This window comes from Acinonyx jubatus, chromosome B4 (assembly GCF_027475565.1).
Source record: "Acinonyx jubatus isolate Ajub_Pintada_27869175 chromosome B4, VMU_Ajub_asm_v1.0, whole genome shotgun sequence".
NCBI classification, from domain to species: Eukaryota; Metazoa; Chordata; class Mammalia; order Carnivora; family Felidae; genus Acinonyx; species Acinonyx jubatus.
Genome location: NC_069387.1, coordinates 44,721,205 through 44,735,936, shown reverse-complemented (window position 1 = coordinate 44,735,936; position 14,732 = coordinate 44,721,205). Strand labels below are relative to the sequence as shown.

Here is a 14,732-nt window from a genome sequence, read left to right as displayed (position 1 = left end):
CCCAGCTGGGATGCATCTTCCAGTATACGGCACAGCCTCAACCATCCTGGGGGCTACATGAGAGCTTTCTCAAACAGCTCAATGGGCAGCCGAATCCTGGAACAGGAGAGTGGGGCAGGCGGCTCAGACTCATGTGGAAAGCCCCAGCTGAGGACAAACAACAAAAGCCTGGGAACCTCCATTTGCACAGGATTCATTCCAGATGTCGGAACCAACAGGGCTCATGCAGATTACCCAGAAGGTTTCTAGAGTCAGGCTGCCAGACAGAAGGCATTGCCCTGACCTGAATCCATATTCTATCAACTGATTATATCCTAAAGTCAGCAGTAATATGCTACAATCCTAGATATGATAATCCTAGATGTGATAATCTATGTGGGGATCCATCCATCCCTCCATCCACCCATCCGAGGGAGATAAGCAAACTATTCCAACAATTCACTGACCGGTTAGAAGATTCCAGCCATAAACCATTCTGGCCACTACAGCCACACGGGTGAATCCTGGCTAAGGGTCAAGCCCGAATTCATCCATCTATCCAAAAACTATGTATTGAAGACACTTACATAGTGGCACAACAGGTAAGAGCCTGGCTCTGGGGTCAGACAGAACTGAGTTTGAATCCTGACTCTCTCTCTTACTAACTGTGTGACTTTGGCAGGTTAACGTAAGTTCTCTAATCCCTAAATTCCTTATGTCTGACATGGGTAGAAAAAGAAGATCTACCTTACAAGTGCTGCTGGGAAGAATTAAATAAAATAATTTACATAAAGGACTTCACACAGTGCCTGGTCCAGGGTTATCCTATGACAAATATTAGCTATTACAATTGTGTGCTAGGCACAGGGAGTGGCCCAGTCGTGGCCCGTGAGGAAACCGTCTACTCCAGAAGAGCGTTGGCACGGAAGAGACAGTTCCAAGTGCGGAGAAAGAGTCCTTCAGTGAGATCATGGTATGTTAAAGGTAAGAGGGCCAGGAAACCGTCTCTTGTCCCATCACCATCTTGTATGGCAGAACTGGGTATTATCGTGCCTGACTCACATTCCAACAGCTCGTTTTAACAGCAGAACTAGTTAAGAATTAAGATCCTCCGGTTCGGTGTGTGTCTTAGCTGGTTTTGCCATGGTTACTACTTGTGGGGAGAGAGTCCCGTGTGGTAAAAGAGCTTACAAGAGCAAAGGCATCCAGAGGTGAACCAAGAGTTGGGGCCTTCTTGGGGCAGATGTCTCAAAGCCAAGGGATGAAAAGCTATGAAAGAAACTTCAGCCTGTTTGGGACAAGGGTTCACACGTTTTTTTTTTTTTCCCCTCTGTACTAGATGTGAAGCTCTCAAAGGGCAAGGAGTTTGGTCTGCTTCGTCGATTTCTGTATCCCTGGCATCCAGGAGAGTGTTTGGTGCAGCACAGTGTTGAATAAATAAACAAATGAGATTAGATGGTAAGAGTGTTCTGCAAGGCATGACCATGTTCGACGTGGAAGCAAATGCTCCCAAAGCGAATATACTACTGGCCACCGGACAGCTTCCGGAGGAAAAGATGTTATTCCCTGACTGTGGTGCCTTTTCCAGTCCTGTCTACTGGTGCCACAACATTCCAGTTTACCAGGGACAATGGTGCCTGCAGTCGTGACCCGGGCACCTCTACAGTCCCCATCTCATCTTGTGGAGAAGACGGTAGAGCGCAACTGTGCCCTTTACCTCCTTGCCCAAGCGAAGCTGGAATGTCCTGCCTGCGACGCGTAGCAACTTTGTAAATACCGTCAGACACGGCAAGCTGGAGGAGGGGACGGATTCTCACGGCCCTCAAGTCCTCGCCAGAAGCCCGGCAAGCGTCCTCACCGGAGGAGAAGGAGTAAGCCAGCAATATTCCCCCAGGATTTCCCAGCAACACAGTCACCTGATTCCCTGAATTATCACAGGGAGAGGGAAGAGAAGCCTGCCTCCTCTGTCTCCTTTTGTTCTCCACTTTCAGCAAGCAACCTTCTGGCTTCTGAGGAGAGACGGGATGAGAGGAGGCGAACATCCCGGGGAGCGTTACCATGCCAGAAAGAGATGGCAAGCACAACCGTGCGTGCCACCACGGAAGTCTGAGGAATCAGCTAGGGAAGGGCCAAGGTGACCCCCCGTGCTTCCTACAACCTGGACTTGAGCCCTCAGGGCAGTATTCAAGCCAGGAAACCTGGCATCTTCTTGGACACTGTGATCAGGGTGGGAATCAGGTGACTCATTCTCCCCAGCTGCCCCATCACACTGTATCATCTAGAGGCTGGGTGGCAGCACAGGAAAGGAAGACAAAAAGGAAATGACAGGTGTCGGCTGCTTTGGAGACTGGCCCCAACAGCACAAGTGTGTTGGTGCCGATACTCTGCCAAGCTACAGATAGGGAGCTGGTAGAGGCAAGGGGCAGAGGTGACCTGAGAAAGAGAGAGGTGGAAGGACCACAAAGACTGCGGCCGTGGAGGCAATGCAGGCACAAGAGAAGTAGGAGAGGGGAGTAAAAGAAAGGACAGGAGTGAGAGGCCCTATCTGGGCAGTAAAATGAAGGAAAGAAAGCAGCCAGCATGAAACAAAAAAAAAAAAAAAAAAAGAAAGAAAAAAAATGGCGGGGAGGCCCTCCCAGCCTAAAAGCAAAGCAGGGAGGGAGTCTGACTCAGAAACTGCCCAAAATTTAGGGCCTACGAAAATCCTAGAGGAGTTACGGGTGAACTCAGGAAGAGAGGCAAACTTTCCAAAAACGTTCACTTTGCCTCTTAGGAGAAGTAGTTGACCTTGCTACATGGTGCACACTTCCAGATTTGGGGGTAATGTGTCAACAAGGGACAGGAGTCTCAAGCTTTTCGAAGCCATCAATGCGGGGGGAGAGGGGTAAAAGACCGCGAAGCAGCTTCCCACGGTGGACATCAGGAGTGCCACCCATCTCAGAGCTTGCCAATCTCCTGCCTGAAGCCCCGTCCTCGCGCGGGCAACCACTCCCCTCTCAGTCAGTCTGTCCTTCTGGCCCTGGGGCGGTCTGTCCTCCCTCCCACCCCCGCGCGCATGCGCGCCAACACTCACGCAGGTGCGCGGGCAGGCGGATCGAGTCGTCCTCCATCCTGAGCGCTCGGGGCACTGGAACATGAAGCGGAGTCGAGGACGCGTAACTCGGCACCGGGCTCTCGGGAGGTGTATATGAAATTCGTTCCTGCTGTTAACAAGAAGGGCAGGAAGAGGGGAGGGGGAAGAAGACAATGAAAGCTTGGAACTGACTTAGGTGACAGCGCGCAGGGTGGGGGGCAAAAGGGAGAGGGGGCATCTGAGCACTGGCCAACCAGGCTTCACATCATTCCCGCTCGCCCCCTTTCCAGGCACTTCAGTTGTCTTCCAGATCCCCAGCATTTGGGGTTTGTAACAAGGTTGTGGAAAGGCTTAACACAGGGCTTCTCCTTTGGACTCAGGTCAATGGGTGTCCGTTTCCCCTCCCCTCTGTACTAGAGGTTTGTTCAAGTCAAGAGGGGAGACAAGGCGAAGGAAATGAAACCGTATGTCCAAGAGAATGGCTTTAAAGACTACTCTCAAAAATTACTTGTCCAAGTCACATAATTAATATCACCCATACATTAAAACCACGTTTCCTCTTGTCTGGCAATATCCCCGGTTCCTAATGCAAATATGATTCTGTACTCAGATCCAATGAGAGGTGAGCTCAAAGTGATGGCTTGTAAACTCCAGATTTAGTTAATAAATCTACAAACCAGATTTTTCTATGGCCTACCTATCTCATTAGAAACCAAAAATATCCAATGTTTTTTTCCTTCATAGCAGGGAACTATCTGCAACATTAACAGTATCTCCTTGTCCCTTCATTTTCCATCTTAGACACATGCTTCTTTCCTTCTGAAGTATTTCAGAGCTCATTCAAGAATTGTCTGCATTTAAGGAAAGTGCTGTTTAATTGAAGGTACTTAATTCAACTGACAACTGCAGACCCACTGTTTAAATTCAAACAGGCAGTGTTTGTTAGATTAATTAAAACAACTGGATGGGATGAGAAGGATTATTACTAGCTTCAAATTAAAACACAGCAAACAATGACAAGGAACCAACTATTATGTTCAGCTAGACGAGCAGTACAATTTGCATCTCAAATCTATATACCAACTACTTTGACTTAAAGTCCATACATAAATAAACATAACTTCCATTCATTTCTGTGGTTCAACTGGGCAAAGCAAAGTGGGACATACAAGGTCCAAAAATAAGTTGGGGGGAAAGATCAGGAAGATGCCATTATGAAAACAAGAATCAGGAGCAAAAGAAAAATTGCAGATGAAAATAAAGCAAAGGGGGTGTTTATGTTTTGGAAAGACAGTTCTCTAACATTTTATACTTCATCAAATGTGCAGAAGGGAAGCAGGGGAGTCCCCCTGGCTGTATAACCAAATTAAAGCTTTTCTTCTGCTCAGAGCCTGGAAAGTTTGGTGGTTGTGGTAGGAAGTTTCAATTTTAAATGAATATATACATATTTCTGTAATTTCCGAATGGAATTGCTATACCTTCCCTGAGGCATCCTCTACCAGCAAAAAGGGCACTTGGAGTATTTCCGTTTAAACCTACATCCTAAAGTTTCCTGGTGAATTTCTTAATTAAAGGCAGGCGTATACACCCTAGATTTCATTTCTGTATCAATCGTGATGTCCTGTGAAAGGTCACCCAGAGGCAAAACCTTCAACTTCACTTTTACTGAACTTTACCAACCATCACGCATATTTTGAGCAACTCTAGCTTAAGGATGAGTTATAAGTTTTGGTGTTTAGTTTGGGGTTCAAGGGGTGAAAGAGTCAAAGACAAAAACACACCTTTGGGAAACATACAGTCTGTTTAGGGGGTTTTCAAAGAGAGATAGGCTTTTTAAACATTTTAAACGCAGTCTGTTTTTCTAGTTTAACACACTTCAACCCTCAAAAAAAAAAAACCAACAAAAAAAAAAACCAGTCCCAATATATGTCTAGATATCTTATCTGCCGTTACATTTATTCCCAGAAATAGCTTTGTTTTGTTAGGGTTTTTGCAGAAGTGAAACTGTTGATGAAGAAAACATTGTGCAGCCAAAGAGTTTTCAAATGGCATGGCACGAGTGAGAGAAAAAAAAGGAAGACGGCATTTCATAACACGATGACTATCTCTTAAAGCAAGGAGAAACTCACCAGATCCTGCAACTGGTCCCTGTGAGTGAGAGGCCACGTCATCCCAGCTCCCTCACCCCTCACCAAACCCATCAAAGTCAAAAAGGGGAGAAAACCAGGCCTCAGAGCAGATTTTACTTGGTTTCTTGGGAAATCTAGCGCTAGCCTACTGATAGGAGTCAAGCTAGGTATCACCTTTCAAGTGTATATATTCTGATTTGCTAAATTACCACCGTTGTACCTTCTCAAGAGGCAGCCCCCGGTGTGTGTGTGCATCTGAGTGGTTGCCTGTCCTTACTGCTATACTGAAAAGCCACACTTCAGTGTTTGCCCTGGGATTCTATAACACCCCCATGTCCAAACAATTCTAGATGGAGACAGCTTCTAGATTCTCATTCCAGACGACGGTTTCTACCCAGCAATATTGCAACACCCTAAACTTGGGACGGGAAGCTCTTTTTAAAAGATTGAACGAAGATACCTGCCAGCAGCGGGAGAGAGGGTATTGACCAAGAGGGGGGTTGCAGCAAAATGCACTTCTAGGGCCTTGAGCATTTTGCTAGCAGCCATTATACACCTACCCTGACCCTGAGTTCAGCAGCCAGTAGAGCCCTGAAGGGACCCAAGAAAGGACATTGCCCAGTATGTGGGCTCCTTTCCTAACAGAATGAAACACACACCTGGAAATCTCACACTGCAGGCTTTATCTCTCTTTTTGTTAATTTCTAGGGCAATTCACATGGTTCACATTTTTTCATCTATTCCTATAACCATACACTTAACATCTACAAGGCATAACCAGCAGACTATCAGCAATTAGAAATAGGAAACAAACACCACTATCTCAGACGGAGACATCTAGACCGAGAGGCTTAAGGAGACTAACATCCAATTTCTCAAATAAAAGAAACCTCTTTATCCTCACAACTGCTTCTGTGGTCCGACCCCAACAAAGAGAAGGGGAGTACACATGAAGAGCTCAGTCACCTCAAAAGCAAATTGTCAGTCGGGTGAAAACCAGAGGTGTTTTATTTTAACATTACAGAGGGGATAACAATTTTTCCCAAGAGGATTATAACCACTGCTCTAATTAAATTAAAATGCTACAGACAGTGATATTAATGCATTCAAGTGTTGTACGGGATAAAATGAATGCAACATTAATGCATTCATGTTGATGGAGGTCAACGATGTGACTGAAAAGGCCGTGATGTGGTTACATTATTGTTTAGATGCTAAAAAAAATAAAGAAAACGTGCTGCTCTCAAATGTGCAGACACAACCTATCAAACCAACCTGCAGAAACAAAAGGGAAGCACTGCCATTTCTAAGACCAATTGTAAAACCTAAGGGGGGGCAGGGGGCAGCACAAAGCTCTGAAAAGAGAAAGAAGGCTAAAAATAGTTTTAGGCAAGGGATGAAATGTAAATTTCACCAACCATTATAGAAAGCTTTTCTTTTCTTCTTTTTCTTCTTTTTTTTTTTCTTTTAATTTAAATGGAATATGGAGTAAGGTTGCTGGAAGCATTTAACTACCGAAACCAAAATGAGGTCTATTCCCTGTCCTCCTTCCTCCCCAAACCATGAAGGGCCAATGAAGGGTACCCATTGGATTCTGCTCATTTTTAAATCAAGTGCTTAGGGAACGTGTGACTATCACATAAAATAAGCTTAAACATTTTATGCTCCGTAGAATGGTAATTCTCCTCCCCTCTCCCCTCCCCTAACCCTCCCCCCACCACTATGGCTGCATACTACAGAAAAGTCAAAAAAAAAAGAATCTTCTTATAACCAGAAAAGTCTTCCCTTTTCAAAATTATTCTACGTAGAGCTTCTATAAATCACAGGGATCCCCCTGATGCATTTATACATTTGTTTTCACACCATTAGTTCTTTAAAGAGGCTGAAGGTTGACACACTTAGAGCCTGTTGCCAATTAAATATTAACTTTCTGGAAATAAAGATAAAGCATTTCTGGAATTGAGAAGAATAGAAACAAAGTTTGGTTGTACTTGCAAAGAGATGGTTTACCGGTAATTTTACAGATTCCTCTAAGGCTGAGATGTCCCCGATTTAGGAAGTGTTTCCCCAAATAGCCCCCATCCCCATTATGAATGCCAGATTACCCCAAGGATGGTTTCTGAAGCCCGTGTCAGGTTCTCAGGAGGAAGAGTGTCATGGAAACAGAGTGGTGACCATTTCGCCAGGAAATGTGGTAAAAATTCTACAGCTGCCCTTTTCGCCCTGTTGCACTTTGATGTCCCTTCCCTGCACTCTAACTGGCAACTCAGACAATGGAAAACAACAGGCACCCGAGATACGGCGGGCACCTGGTAATATTCCCTATTTTGAGGGAAGGATCTCTTTTTCACCCTGCAGGTTTTTGGGAAAGCTGCCTGGGAAAGCTGATGCTTGTACTACAGTTTGTCTTCTAGAGACTGAAGGCAAGAAATGTCTCCAGTGGGAAGTTATTTACTGAGATTCACTAAACTGAAGTCTGAACACACAATTATTTAAGTACACTCTTCTGGCTGTGAAATGATTCAAGGCGGTGGCTATAGCTTACATTAAATAAGCTTTCATTGACAAGCGAGACCTATATACATCACCCAAAACCTGAACAAGACAGAAATTGGAGCTGCAGAGTTTTTGAGGTTTTTGGTGCCGGGGGTACAAACAGACACGCACAAGAACCCGAACGAACACACTCTCGAATGCCAATTCCTTTCACTTGAAAAACTACACTGAAGGGGCGCCTGGGTGGCTCAGTGGGTTAAGTGTCCAACTTTGGCTCAGGTCATGATCTCGCAGTCCGTCAGTTCGAGCCTCGCATCGGGTTCTATGCTAACAGCTCAGAGCCTGGAGCCTGCTTTGGATTCTGTATCTCCCTCTCTCTCTCTGCCCCTCCCCTGCTCGCACTGTCTCTCTCACTCTCTCAAAAATAAATAAATAAATATTTTAAAAAATAAAAAATATTAAAAATAAAATAAATATAATATTTATATTTATATTATTATAGTTATAATTTATAATATAATTTAATATAAATTAAATTATATTTATTATAAATATAATTTATAATATTTAAATATTTATACCAATATAAATATAAATATAAAAAATAAAATATTAAAAATATATAAAAATAAATATTTAAAATTTTTATAGAAATATAAAATTATATAAATATAATATTTATAATAGTATAAATATAAACATATAAATATAAAAATAAAATATTAAAAAATATTAAAAATAAATATTTAAAAAAATTTTTTAAAGGAAAAACTACACTGAATATTTTGTCCACCCCAAAATTCAGCCAGATCAACTTCAAGAACCTGGGAAAAGATGCAAACGCCAGTCTTCTTTTCTAGATATACACTGCACCAAGAGCCGCAGGCCATGACATTTTTGGCATTTCCCCAGAAAGAAGCAGTATACCTTAGGATCTGAGATATACCTTGGGATCTGAGGTATTCAAACATCAACTCTGAAGTAGAAATCCAGCTCCATCAAATCCCAGCTGTGAAGTTGTGATGCTCTCTTTCCATCCCATCGAGGTTCCAGAAGACATCTGTACCAGCAGCCTGAGTGGGCCTTCCTCTTAGTGTCCAGCTCCTCTCCTGAGCACCCTCTGAGTGCCATTAGATTTGTACAGCCCAACTGGTCTTTGGCTTTTAACACACTTGCGGTAGTTTCAGAGGTGGGTGGGTAATGGGACTACTCTGTGCAAATTAGAATAGGTGGAACTATGCTTGGCCCCCCTCCTTTCTTGTCACCCAGATGCCCATTCAGCCCTTGGAAAGGTGTGAGGGAGCGTGCGCCCGACGAACCACACACATACTGACGGGGAGATCTTCCTGGGAGCCTGGCTTTACTGGTCTAAGGAGGGCTCTTCCTTTGGACATTTGAGAAGAGGGGTTCGAGACCTGAAATACGCAGATTCCTGTGTATTTCCACCTGAAACAGCCCCTTTCCGCACCTTCCCGGCCTAAAATCAGAAGACAGCATCCATGTCTGTCAATCAGACACAATGTAGTCAAAACATTGCAAGCTTTCCTTTTACCCAGAACTATGTTCTCAGTGGACAGCAAGATAAATAAAAAAGAAGTGTGAGCGATAGGCCCTGTAGTCTAATATTGCTGTAAAAGGTCATTAGGGTATTTTTCTCCCTATGGTTATTATGAAATACTTCATCATCCCTCTAGGGTCCACTAAGACCCAGCGCCTGTTCTAGGCATTATGAATTCTGCCACCATAAGTCCTAGAATTTCCAAGATGGTCCCAACATTTAAAATTCAGTATCACTTTACAGAATAAATACTTAACACCCCTCAGAACATATGTGCCAATCTCAGCTGGAAGATATTCACTGCAACCATCAGGAAAGGGAGCTAGCATTCAGGGAACACTTGGAATGTGCTTCCCATGAAAGCTTCACTTTATTTCAGACTCACAATAACCCTGCAAGGAGGGCACGATCATCTCCATTCCACATGAAGAATCTGACCTGAAGATCGCAGGGGTTAAGCAAGCCGTTCAAGTTCCCAGCTCATGAGGAGAAATAAGATATTACATTTAAGGAGCACTGCCCATCAACAGTGGCTTCAGAATTTATGGGGAATCCCAAAAGATAAGTCCAAGCTTGTATAGAATCCTTGTGGCTTTGGAATATTTCATTGCTTTGTGCCCTTGCTCCTCACAGAATTGTGTGGGGTTCCTGAAGGTCACTCAACAGAGTCACCTAAGCCAGGGTGCCAACTTTCTTAAGCCTAATGCTTATCTTATTGGGAGCACAGATGGAAGGCATAAACTCATTTAGCTGAGGAAGGGACTAAATACGATATATGAGAGAAGTTCTCCTGAGATGACCTCTGAGTAGGGGCGGCCATTAGAATTCATCCAAGGACAGGTATTATTACCTGTGGGACACAATCAGCAAGGCCACCAGGGCATACGGTCAATTACTTGTGCATATGATGACTTCATGTGGTATAGAAATCTCACCTGAGGTAATTTTTGAGTAAAAATATGTCACTTTTGGGGCACCTGGGTGGCTCAGTCAGTTAAGCGTCCAACTTCAGCTCAGGTCATGATCTCACAGCTCATGGGTTCAAGCCCCACATCAGGCTCTGTGTTGACAGCTCAGAGCCTTTAGCCTGCTTTGGATTTTTTGCCTCCCCCTCTCTCTGCCCCCACCCAACTCTCTCTTTCTCTCTTTCCCTCTCTCTCTCAAAAATAAATCAACATTAAAAAATGTTTTAAAAAAATGTCACTTTTATCTCTAACATTTTCTTTAACAACAAGACAAAAACATTTCCCTTACTCAATGGCTTTCCGTTCATCCAGGAGCAACAAATCTAAATGTACAGGTGAGACACCCAGGAGCCGTGAGGAGGAAAGGCCCCGTCAACATGGTATTCACGCCTGCAGTGAGAATATCTGTATACCGAGAAGGAGCAGAGTCTGCCTCCAGAAACCACAGTGGCCACAGTCCATTGAGGCTTCTCCAACGGCCTGAAGATAGCAGACTCCATTCTCTCAAATGAGGCATGGGTAAAGGCACTAAGGATCTATGGAGCCTGTGGGGAAGAAAAGAGCTACACAGTTCTCCTAGATGTCTTCAAATACGGGCAGGACTAGCGTAAGGAAGAGAGAAAGCCTCTCCTCAGCACCTCAGAGGGCCCAGCCAGCAGCATATACCCACGCACTAAAAGTATGTATGTGGTAAACTGTTCTCCCTCAAGCCTGTTGAAGCTGAGGCTCCAAAGTCACTCTAAATGGGGTTCCTACGCTGGGAAGGAACGCAGGTAGAACGTGAAGATGCCTTCTGACTCCAGGATCTTCGATCTTCTGGGAAGTCAGAGCTTGTTAATTTAATTACAGTGAGGGTGGAACGGATCCAAACAAAGCCTGAACACTACAATCCCCTCCTCTCTCCATCAGAAATCCCTCACAGGGTTCAAGGCTTCTACCAAATATTATCAGGAAAAGCACTAATATCTGGAACTAGGAGCAAGCCCTTTAAAGACAAGCACCAGTGGTGGTTGGTGGGGGGTGGGGTGGGGGGACTCAGAGAGATTTATTGTTCTAATTTTAAAACATTTTAATTAAGATCCTCTCCAACCTGAGATGGTATGAATTTTTCTTTTCTCCCCCCCCCCCCCGAATTTCTTAAGTATTTCTGACATGACTCGTAAGCAGAATCTCAAGCTGTGATTCCTTTTCATGCCAGGTTGTGGTTTCCAGGGAGGTCTATGCTTGAAGGGTACTCAGCTCACCTGGCTGGAACCCAGGGCTGATGCAGATGAGGTCACGAGCTTTTGACCTGGATGGGGAAATTAACGTGGGAGCTCCATGGCCCTGACTATACCCCTAATCCCTGTTTTGATGGAGATGACTGCTTTCGCTCTAAGCAGAGATTAGGTAAACTTGCCAACATACATCATCGCTCCTAGAAACCCCGTGACAGGGCATGTCCTACTGATAGTGGGTCGCTTCGGTGTAAGAAAGGGGGTGTGACTTTATTTATACACAGCCAGCAGGTATAAATAAAATCTCTGGGAAAAATAAAGTCTTCCTGTGGGATTTACCCAGAAACGCCCCTAAGCTTTTTGAACCACCTTTTGAAAGAGGGTCACTAAATCCTTTCTTCCTAACTAATTCTAATAGCAGAAGAACTAGGTGCTTAAATTCACAGCAGCTTATATCCTGGGCACAACAAAGTGGCCAAGTTCAGCTCTTGATTAGATGCTTTCTCCTCCATTAATGCCATTCCCCTTAATGATTTGGCTATTACAATTAGCCAGGATGTGGTGTCCCTGCCTGGGGCTAACGAGTAATGAACTGAGAGAGTTGCTATTTAGTTGTATCAAGGGCGCCATTAGAGAGAGCTTCTCAATTTCTCCCCCCAGAGGAGAGATACCTTCCAGGCATGTTCCACCTGCCATGTGACTGCTCTCCTTGAGTACTCACAGTGCCCCCCGCCCCGGGGGTGGGAGCTAAGTCCCCTGGGGTCATCGTAGGACCTTGAGACCTGGGCAGAGAAAGATGGAGGGTCAGGCTTCCGCAGAGCCCAGAGGCAGAAGCAGCAGAATAAATGGTTAATGCTCAGGTTGTTGCTTCAAACCGGTGCATTATCCATTTGTTCCTCCTCCCCTTCCACCTGCCGCTTCCTGCTTCATAAACCCTTCACCCCTCCCCCACGCAGCTTTCTTCTTTCTGTTACAGCATCACTCTGGGCTTTGCTCCTCTTCACCTCTTTCTTGAACGGCTGTATCCTGGAAGTCTTGTAAAAGGAAGACAGAGAGAGAAAGAGAAGCTATGGCTTGAACCCACAGCCCCAGCTGTTCGCTGGGGGTGGTTACAGAGGAGGCAATTCAGACCTCCTTTAAAACTAAAAAGGCTTTTTTTTTTTACCAGAAGAAATAGTAGGATCTAAAGATTGGATCCCAGAGGCAAGATTTACATTCTCCTTCAAATGAGACTAATCCAAAGAGAGATGCTAAATAAAACTGAATAAAGTCTCTAGAAGGGCAGCCCCAAGGAAGTGCTTTGCAGGAAGCCCGGCAAGTTCCTAACTGGATCCAGTCCATTTTCGGTGAACCAGGAGACACCCCCATCCCACTGGGGCTCCACTCTGTAAGGCGGAGGGCTGGGTTACAGCCACGACCATGGCCAAATTGAACAAATTTCCTTGCTCTACCTATATCAGATCACTCCTGGGCTGCCTCAGGCGGAGGAATACATAGCAAGAGAAAAAGCCCTGTAAACTGTATACCCAGGGTCATAAGCGCAAATTAGATCTGGAAAAGATTTGTATCTCTGGAAAACGTTTACTGCCAAATAATTTCAGTAGACCCACATAAGAATGCCACACTTGAAAAGCAGTGTGAAAGAAAGAAGTCAGCCTCTCCACAGCGTTGCTGTCTGAGAAACTGGCATATACCGATACCCAACCTTTACTGTCACATAACATTATTTTAAAGATAAATGAGATGAAGCTTGTAAATTATTATGAGTTTCTTCAAACAAAGGCTCTCTGTAAACGCAAGGCTTTATTATGACATGGAATTTGAAAAGACCCAAATAAAGCACTACTTCTAGTGTGTGCTTGAAGAATTAAACCTGCCTTGGGGCGCCTGGGTGGCTCAGTCGGTTAAGCGTCCAGCTTCGGCTCAGGTCATGATCTCATGGTTCATGGGTTCGAGCCCCGTGTCGGGCGCTGTGCTTACAGCTCGGAGTCTGGAGGCTGCTTCGGATTCTGTGTCTCCCCCTCTCTCTGCCCCTCCCTGGCTCATGCTCTGTCTCTCCCTGTCTCTCAAAAATAAATAAACGTTAAAAAAAAAAAATGTTTGGGGCGCCTGGGTGGCGCAGTCGGTTAAGCGTCCGACTTCAGCCAGGTCACGATCTCACGGTCCGGTAGTTCGAGCCCCGCGTCGGGCTCTGGGCTGAGGGCTCAGAGCCTGGAGCCTGCTTCCGATTCTGTGTCTCCCTCTCTCTCTGCCCCTCCCCCGTTCATGCTCTGTCTCTCTCTGTCCCAAAAATAAATAAACGTTGAAAAAAAAAATTAAAAAAAATGTTTAAACGTCTTTAAGAATTAAACCTGTCTTTATGTTGTAAAATGAGAAATTAACTTAAACCAAGACAAGATTGACATGACCTCACTATAGGACTGACTGACGAATCAGAGCAGAATTCATCTTCTTGCCCCGGCCAGCCTCTACACCTCTAAAAAGTAACATATGAACAACCTTGAACACCGATGACCAAGGTCACACACCTGAATTTCCTCTTTCAGACAAGCTTTTCCAGAAGTAATAACCATCGTGGCAACTATCTTCTACCTATACTACCTATGCTTATCAAAAACCTTAGAAATTCCCTGATTCTTAGACACAAAACTCCCGACAGGAACGCAGAAAAGGCATCTTCTCCTTCTCTGAGGCCACGGGTGGTAGAAAGAAGTTTTGTTTCTGACAACTGATTCCTGTGTGTGTGCACGACGACAACAATGATTATCAGAATATGACACAGCTTGAAATAAGGAAACTCCTGTGCTACACCCTTGTAGCCCTGTTGTGAAGGCTAACTAGCAATTTATTTTAGTAAGATCCATGCCTTCATTACAATTGTTAGTTCGCCCCAGTATTTGAAAAATAGGCTTGAATTTCCACATACTTCAGGGACTCAGGATCAGTTAACAGTTGAGGAAACACACATTCTAAATCAGGTATTGTGAATCTTGGCTGCACAGGAGAACCATCTGGAGCAGCTCTAAGAAGAAAAAAAATTCCAGTATCCAAGTAAATCGGCCAGGTATCAGTAGCTTTAAAGCTCCGCCCATGTGATTCCAATAGTCAGGCTGAGAATCACTATCTTAAATCAAGACAGAAGACAATACAGTAAATCAAGACACATAGTTAACTGATTATCTGTCACAAGAGTTTTTTAGAAACCTTCTTAACCAATTCGCTAATTGTCCTTCCCTCCTGAGTAAATTGTTATTGTTCTGCCTTGAACCATACGATGGAGATGATCGGTGTAATACAGGAAGTTCCTGAATGATC

The 14,732-nt window shown here is 44.5% G+C and overlaps 1 protein-coding gene across 3 annotated transcripts in view; it reads right to left on the bottom strand.

Moving 5' to 3' along the window:
• The window catches only part of ETV6 (ETS variant transcription factor 6), a 252,747-nt gene that overhangs the window by 150,709 nt on the left and 87,306 nt on the right, over window positions 1-14,732 (bottom strand). Inside the window, exon 2 of one of the 3 annotated variants that reach the window (XM_027035574.2) lies at window positions 3,053-3,182. The exons of 1 other annotated variant lie outside the window; for it this stretch is intronic. In XM_027035574.2, coding sequence (XP_026891375.1) covers window positions 3,053-3,182 — 130 coding nt within the window. The remainder of the gene's footprint in view (window positions 1-3,052; window positions 3,183-14,732) is intronic. One more of the 3 variants, XM_027035575.2, reaches the window with a different exon arrangement.